We start from the raw sequence: 7,994 nt of genomic DNA on the forward strand, positions 1-7,994 counted from the left end.
GGAGCCGCCGGACCCGGTGCGGCAGAACCAGCTGCTATGCGAGCGGGTGCGGAAGGAGCTGCAGCACCAGAGGCTGCACACGGAGTTCGGCGTGAACCCGCTCCACCGCGGTGAGGCGGCGCGCGGGCGGGCCCTCGATCACAGAGAACCGACCGGAAGCACCGGGGCGCAGGGCTGAGGGAAGGCTCCTGGGGCCTGCCTGCATGGGGCAAGGCAGGGACGGGCTCCGGGGTGCTCAGGGAGAGGGGCAGATCTGCAAGCAGCAACCGGCGGGCTTTTCTTGTGCCTAAGGGGTCAGTTTGCCCAACACTGAAAGAGAATCTGCCCAGATTAGGCAATGCCTTCGTAAACATGTAGAAGTGAGACCACTATTAGGGGCTGGAACCCAGAGATCCTGAGCAGATACCCCACAGCTAAGATGCGGTCAAAAGCCCCAACACTACACTGTGTTTCTTCGTCCCCGGGGCTGATTTCTACCTGCCAATTCAGTTACTGAACATCACAGCCTGTGCTGGCACACCAGAGTGTCGTGAATAGATTCACTCAGGTCTAGCTTTTACAGTAAAACAAAAACAAACCAAAGGAAAATAATTTCCTGAAACATGGCACTCTGCAGGCAATGACTTCAGTGGAGTGGAACTTTGCTGTGGTGAATGCAGGCAGCATCCAGCGGAAGGGCCTTAGCATGCTTAACCCCCTTCCCTTTCTAGGAAGCTGCCATTACCCAGCACTCTAACTCATTTTGCTCTGTTCACGTGCTGCTCTTCCTACACAGCTTCAGTGAAGTAGCTGGGCCCCGGCTTGGCAGTAATAAAAAAGAACATTTGTAATGACAGATATCCTATACCTGGCTGTGACACTAAGTTCACGTTAAAGTAACTCACCTGCTTCATTACTTTCCAGTTCACACGATCACCAGGAAGCCTATGTCTCGGCATGATAATGTAGAAGAGCCAGCAGATGGTAAGAAATCTCTGAACAGCTTGTGATAATTACGTAAGAAAATGACTAATAAATAAGGTTTAAAAGTTCCAATTAGACTAAAAGATGACATACGTGGAAACACTCCTGTGACAATATAGGAAAATCAAACTCTTCCATGATTTTTGTTAAACGTAAGGCAAGTTTTTTCCCCACTTTAAGGCCCTTTCCCATTATTTTTCATTATCAGTACAAGCTTGCATTCATGCAATTATGCTTTTATTTTTGTTTTTAGTTAACATACTACAAAATTCTGCTTGAGACTCTAAACCTCCTCCAGGGGAAACAAAAACTCTAGAAACACGCTTTATGCGTACGTGTTGCCTGTTGTTGCAGATTTGACCTAACCACCACGTATGGTAAAGCGCTGATACGGCTGCCAGGTCTTGCTTTAGAGCACTAATGACAGGAACCCTTAGAGCAACTGCACCCTTATTTCTAACATGTCCATTTAGTCTAAAAACCCTAATGGTCAGTTAAGGTTGGCCTGCTCTAGTCCAGGACTGGGGGAACAGGGGTGTGTGTGTGGAACAAAACAGAAAGCCAGCAAGTCTTAGGCAACTGAGAAAGATGGCAGCTATCGTGGAGCACTGGTTGATACTAGATGTGCTATAAGCAAAGAAAGACACTGCAATACAGTAGGCAGGGATGACAGAATTAACAGGACAGTCTAGGCAGGCAGATCTTGAAACTTCATAAAGCTAAATTTGAGTAGAAACGTCACCCTGCATTATCTTACAAGATTATTCGCAGAAGCACAGAGGTTGCCTCTAACCTCGGCGTTCTTGCTATGGCTTGGACAGTGCTAGGATGTCCCATTCTGACCTACACCTGCAAGTGACTGCTTTTTAAACGTGCTTTCTTTCATTTGTATCTCTTAAACGAACAGCCGAGTTTCTGAATCTTATTCACCATGCAGCACTGGAGCCAACAAAGAAATACTCAGAGCCACAGACTGAAGGCCAAGAAATTGGCTGGAACACAACACCTTTGGTGAGTAGGGTGCTGAAGGACTCACCTCTTTGCAGGGTTCAGAGAGGTTCAGAACATACTCGTGCAAGAAAATAATTTGTGAGAAACAGGAGTGACTAGGAACAAGCAGAGCTGTTCATGGACAAGTCTGTAAAATTTACACCTAAGAGGACTCTTCACACCGACACAGGCTTGTGAACACAGAAACAGCAGACATCCCCTGAGAAACCTGCATGCAAAGTACCCAAAACGACAGTCGACCCTAAGCACATTGCCAAATGCCACATACGCAGTCATGGCAGTTTATTAGAGCATTCGGGCACGAGAAATGGCAAGGTGAGCAACATGAAGTGACATACAGAAGTACTGTGAAGAGAAATGTGCTGCTGTACAGCATCTTCCAAACAAATTGCAAGTGGAACTGTAAAATCAATAATCAGCTAAGTATACTTGAGGCAGAATACACCAGTGAGGATTCATTCAGGGAAGTGTGAAGAAACAGGAGGAAAAGAACTCTTATTAACAAGCTGAGACATCAATCACATCTGACAAACAGATAGCTGTGATATGACTGACTTTGTAGATTAGTGTTTCGAGAAAGGCAAATGAGGGTCTGATTAACTTTGGCCTGTTACAAAGAAAACTAAGATAAATGAGAAAGTAACATAGTCTTCTGCAACTTTTCATAGTACTGTTCAGGTGAACTAGTTACTCATGACAAAGCTAGAGACAGACATCCCAGCAGGGCTTTACACTATTAGATACCGCTGGTAGGATTCGACTGCAGGAAAGAGGTAACAACTAAGTTTGAGGCAAGTCAAATTTAGAGTCAGGACTCAGGATGCTGTTTCATACATTCAGTTTTCCTTTTTCTCCAGGTTCTACCATAACGAAGGAGTCAAGAGTATACTCTCAAATAAGTGGTACCTTACTCGTTTGTCACTTGGGCATTTCTCAGCAGCAAGAACACCGTGCATCACTTCTCAGGAGGGACTGCACATGCTCTAGAAAAAGCACATGACTATTCATAATTTTCTTCCCCAGATCCACCTGGACCGTACTGACTGCAGACTCTACTTTCCACGCCGGAGAACCGATATCACTAAATAAATGACAGCCATGGGGCATGGGGAGGAGCAGTTGGAGAACCTACAGCAGCAGACTGGCAAAGCCACACAACTTCAATAGGAGCAGTTAATAACACCTAAGGTATTAAGAGCTGCTTGTTAATAGGTGAGTCTGTTAGATTTCTGACAAGAGGAGATGGCCAGAAAGAGGCAGAGAGGACTCCATCTGTCCAGATTAGCAGCCTGATAACAGTTTACAGAAGTAAACCTATTTATAAGATTGCTGCATCTGTCTCCCTGCTGTTTCCAATCCCGTCTACATAAATAGTCAATGCTTTACTATCTTGACAGGCTTCAGACTTCTTTTGATATTGGCAACATGACCCAGCACTCAAATTCACCAAGTACACGTCAACAGTAGCTGTGGAAAAAGCTGTCAGAACGAAGGGAACAAAGGGCAGGCATTGGCCATCATCCGTAACACAGCTGAGCACGAATTCGACAGTTCTGTGCAAACCATTTAATGTGTTCACACACCAAAGGTTTAAATAGAAAACAATCTTCCAACAAAAGAGACAATAAGATGAAATTAGCGGTAAGGCACCAGGTTGCACTGACTTTTTTTTCTTGCCACTTGGAAGCGCTCCACTCGCTCCACGGTTAGCTGCTTGATGACAGCAGACACATATCTTGCCACATACAGAAACACAGAACTCCACTGGGGAGCACAGTCCTCTTATCGTCCTCGACTCTTCATTTTCTGCCTTGCTCTCTTTCCAGGTCTCTTCTGAGGAAAATAAATAAATAAACAAATAAAAAGACACACAGATTCAGATCTTTATTTTCATGTCTTCAATCTTTGTTCTGGCACTATAGCTTGGGGAGGATACCAAGGAGAGGATATTTGTCAGAAACTCTGGAGAGGGAGTTTTTGGGACACAGCTAGCCATAAACAGTACTTGCTAACTCCCTCACTCATTTCCCTGCTCAGACACCACCAACCTCAACTCTGTCTGTGACTGAATTATGGTCAGCTCCCAAAGACAGGCATTGTCACTTAGAGATGCTGGACGCACCCATCATGTACTTAGCATTCCCTCCCAGACCAAGGTTGGCTTTGTAGCCAGCCAGGATCTTCTGCATGAAACATTTTACTTACATTGAGGGCTTTTTTTCCTCCTTTTCCTGGGCCTTTGTTGTGAGCCACTTTTGCCCGGAAGCCAGATACGTCATTAAAACTTTCCTTTGTGTTCCACTTTGAGCCCTTCTTCTTCCCACCAAAACCAAACTTCTGATTCTTGTATCGTCTTTTGGCATTTGGTCTGGAAAACAACCAAACAGCATCATGACCTATATTCCTTTCCTCAGGCCGCTCTCCATAAGGCACATCTATCTGCTGATGGAGTCCCATCAGCCATCCTAAATCCTTCCCCTCTTATTGAAGAAACAGAAATTAGCACATTTCAGTCTCCATTCCATTCTGGCCACAGTTATCCTTCTCTCTAGGGACAGAAAGCCACCTCAGACTTACTCTAATGAATATTAATCAGAACAGCTTTCTTGTTCCACAGAATGATTCCCTAAAAGACTGAAAAAATTGGAGATTCTGCATTTAGGTATCTATCTTCTCTGGTCTCACCCCTTCTTTATCCGTTGACTTGCACTGCCTTTTTTATTCCCCTGAGAGGGCATTTGCTCTTCATCCAGAAAATCCAGCTTGTCAGAGAGACCTGCAGGAGTGAAGACACAACAGTTGCTCAGCTACTGCCACAGAAAACTGAAATGTTCAGTCTAAGCCAGTAACAGCAACAAGTCACCCTCACCGAAGAACCACTATACTTGGAAAGATTTTCACTGCCATTGGCATATGGCTCTGCACAGCAGCAGCCTCTCAAGCTCACTTCCCAGCACTACAGACTAACACCTCACATCACACCGCCTCACACTGCTCACATGTCACTATCTCCATCACACATTTGCTCTCTTAGACAAGTTAACTTTACCTTTCTGGTATCTCTTCACTGCGTTCAACATATTTTTTTTCTCTTTTTGTCTCCTCTGCAGAATCTCAGTTTGCACCTGACATTAGAAGAGAATGTTAGTGTCCTATTGTAATGTCCCACAGTTTCTTCTTTTTTCTTTTTTTTTTTTTTTTTTTAAGGTATCCTGTTTTTTCCTCTGTCTTCCTTGAAAGCAGCTAGGCAGAAGACTAGACAGATTACATATCTTAGCCAGCCTTCTGTGGTCTCACTTTCTAAGCTCCTCTCTCAGGCTCTAGATTCCTGTGATAGGTAGGCCCCTTCTGTAGCTCCTCCTCACCTTCTTGCCATATTTTCTCATTGCACGGAGCTGTTTCGCTTTTTAAGGTATCCTGTCTTTTCCTCTGTCTTCCTTGAAAGCAGCTAGGCAGAAGACTAGACAGATTACATATCTTAGCCAGCCTTCTGTGGTCTCACTTTCTAAGCTCCTCTCTCAGGCTCTAGATTCCTGTGATAGGTAGGCCCCTTCTGTAGCTCCTCCTCACCTTCTTGCCATATTTTCTCATTGCACGGAGCTGTTTCGCTTTCTCAGACCTCTCCATTGCTTCCTGTTTACTCTTAAGTTTCTGTCGAATCTTAGTAGGGGATAGAAAAAATAAAATATATCAGTAATGCAAAATAAAATATGAGAACTTTATTTCTGTACAGTCTTGAAATCACTAATTATGTGAAATCAGTGATTCTGTGAATGTAATTATAAGTGTAAAAACAAAAACAACTTTTGATAGATAATGCTTTATAAGGCATAACGTTCTTTTAATGCAAGGCTGAATCAATTATTACAGAAACTCCTGACCTACAGCCAAAACCTGGTTATAACAAGAAAACTCTCACAGAGACAAGACAAAGCCTTATAATGGGCTCTAATGGAACTGTTAAACAAGACAAAATTGCTAAACACATCTCATCAGTCTGCTCGGGTGTAGGCAGAAGACTTGACAGTTTCCTTCCTGGCATTACTAAAACCCTGAAGAAGAGTCAACAACCCTTCTATGCCATAGAAAACATTTTTTCATTCCCATCTTGTTCACAAATGTTTCTGTAAAGATGCTGCATTTCAAAGGATTACAAAGATTTCAACACAGATCTGCACTCAGTCTGTGACTCCGCTAGGGGATAAAAATTGTTCTTCAAACAGAAGCCAGCAGAAGAAGGTAACAGGAGTGTGCAGAATTCACTTAAGCCTCAGCACAAGCTAATTATGAATTTTATCTTCTCTAGGAAGATTCTAAAAAAGGCTCACGTATGACTGTTTATACCAAAACAGTGACCAAGTCATACAAGAACCTTCAGCTCATGTTTAATTACACACTGTAGTCTTTCTTCCAAAACTAAAACAAAAATCAGGGTTCCAGTTTGAACGAAGATCACAATCAAGGAGCAAGTTTGCAAAATTCTTATTTCCTACACAAATCTGACTTATTACCCATGATAGATTAATACAATAATGCACGGTTTAAAATCAGAGAGACCAAAACACACTGAGTATTAACAAAGGGAGATACTTAAATGGGGAAAAAGGATCACATTAATGCCACAGTTGACTGCAAGTCTTAGGCCAAAGAACATAAACACAGCCAACTTTACAATCGCTGTCATGCACATGGCAAAAAAGTCTCTATTTTTAATATTAAATTCAGGACAAAATATAAATTGATCTTTCCTACTTTATGTTCCAACCCACTATTTGGAAATCCCCACACTGCACTGAAATACTTAAACAGGAAGAATTTTCCTGCCACAAACAAAATTTCAAACACAAACATTGTCACAGGCTTGTCAAAGAGATGAATTCACACATCACACCTTAAAGTTAATCCCTAACACAGGCTAAACCCAACACACAGCGCAGGGAAGAAAGGCGTTATTCACTGCACATACCTTCTGCATCTGTTGGTCTGATTTGGCCATCTCTGCAAAGTAATCATCTGGCCTTCTCGTAGGAACTTGGAGCTTACGCAGCCTAGGTAGGGCCTCCAGGACAGCTGCCTGAGCCTGCCGGTAACTAGGGAAACAGCACATCACCAGCTCGGTCACTGCGTATGGGGCATCTCACAGTGCTGACTGCAACTTTGCTCACATGAGCCAGCTGATACTGGGATCTAACAAGCATTGACCTAGGATCATACCAACATGCTGTCCCCGAAAATATTAGTGATACTAAAAGCAGTTTCGGTGCCAGTGCAATTTTAATGCTTATATCTTGCACATATTCATTTATCTGCTTTCCAGTTACAGTTTCAAATGTTGGATTATAAAAGGCAAGGCAAAACAAGGGAACTGTAATAACACCAAGAAAAATCCATACCCTGGTTATAGGCACAGTGCTGCAACAAAGGAACTTTTTAAATAAAACTTTTCAGCAAAAGATGGAAGTCTGCTACAAAGGAGGGAAACTATTTCCAGCCACGAGACTAGTTAAATATACTAGCATTAATTTGTAGTTATTTTGGCAAGCATTCAGCACCACCAAATGTAAAATACATGGCCCGAGAGTGACATGATACTGGTGATAGCCAGTACAGCAGTCCGCAATACATCTGCGAAACACAGCAGTATGCTATGACCCTACAAGATATCTCCCGTGTTGACACTTACAAGCTCATTTCTCTCTGGAAATCATTCTCAGGATCAACAGCATCTTTGTTAGAAGCACTCTGCGAGACGGGGTCCACGACCTGGCCCAAAGTCACATCCAGCCTTTCCACCCAAGGGAGCTCCTGCCTGAATTCGGCCAGGCACTGCTTCAGGCCGTCCTGCGAGAGAACCCAACTCTGCACACCACGCACAGAGCCAGCCACCCGCATCCCCGCCCAAGGCTGGCCCGGCTGAATATCCAGCTCACACTGTGGGCTGCCCTTCCGCGGCCGCCGGGCGATCACCCCGAATCATCACTGCATGCGCGGCAACCCCGAGGCCTGCCCTGTCACGACAC

General features: G+C 43.9%; 2 protein-coding genes across 2 annotated transcripts; one reads left to right on the forward strand and one right to left on the reverse strand.

The window, feature by feature from the left end:
• Positions 1 to 4: 4 nt before the first annotated feature.
• FAM183A (family with sequence similarity 183, member A) lies at positions 5 to 3,063 on the forward strand (the record flags this gene model as incomplete). The annotated part of the gene is made up of 4 exons (XM_010140900.1): positions 5 to 110; positions 904 to 963; positions 1,871 to 1,974; positions 2,998 to 3,063. Coding segments are annotated over 4 exons (336 nt in total), but the record flags the coding sequence as incomplete, so codon positions are not given.
• Positions 3,064 to 3,369: 306 nt separating this feature from the next.
• EBNA1BP2 (EBNA1 binding protein 2) lies at positions 3,370 to 7,866 on the reverse strand. The gene is made up of 7 exons (XM_010140901.1): positions 7,658 to 7,866; positions 6,941 to 7,064; positions 5,545 to 5,634; positions 5,024 to 5,099; positions 4,660 to 4,750; positions 4,180 to 4,342; positions 3,370 to 3,807 (listed from the first exon to the last, which is right to left on the reverse strand). Exons 1-7 carry the CDS (start codon positions 7,864 to 7,866, stop codon positions 3,757 to 3,759), a joined length of 804 nt encoding a protein of 267 aa, XP_010139203.1. The 3' UTR covers positions 3,370 to 3,756.
• Positions 7,867 to 7,994: the final 128 nt, after the last annotated feature.

The sequence above is a fragment of the Buceros rhinoceros genome, unplaced genomic scaffold (genome assembly GCF_000710305.1).
Source record: "Buceros rhinoceros silvestris isolate BGI_N320 unplaced genomic scaffold, ASM71030v1 scaffold47427, whole genome shotgun sequence".
In the NCBI taxonomy this organism is placed as follows: Eukaryota; Metazoa; Chordata; class Aves; order Bucerotiformes; family Bucerotidae; genus Buceros; species Buceros rhinoceros.

Coding starts and splice junctions, on each gene's coding strand:
- EBNA1BP2 (XM_010140901.1), bottom strand. CDS start 7,866: ATGCGGGTGGCTGGCTCTGTGCGTGGTGTGCAGAGTTGGGTTCTCTCG. Junction 5,635..6,940: donor CAGACCAACAGATGCAGAAG/GTATGTGCAGTG, acceptor TCCCCTACTAAG/ATTCGACAGAAACTTAAGAG. Junction 4,343..4,659: donor AGTCAACGGATAAAGAAGGG/GTGAGACCAGAG, acceptor GTTGTTTTCCAG/ACCAAATGCCAAAAGACGAT.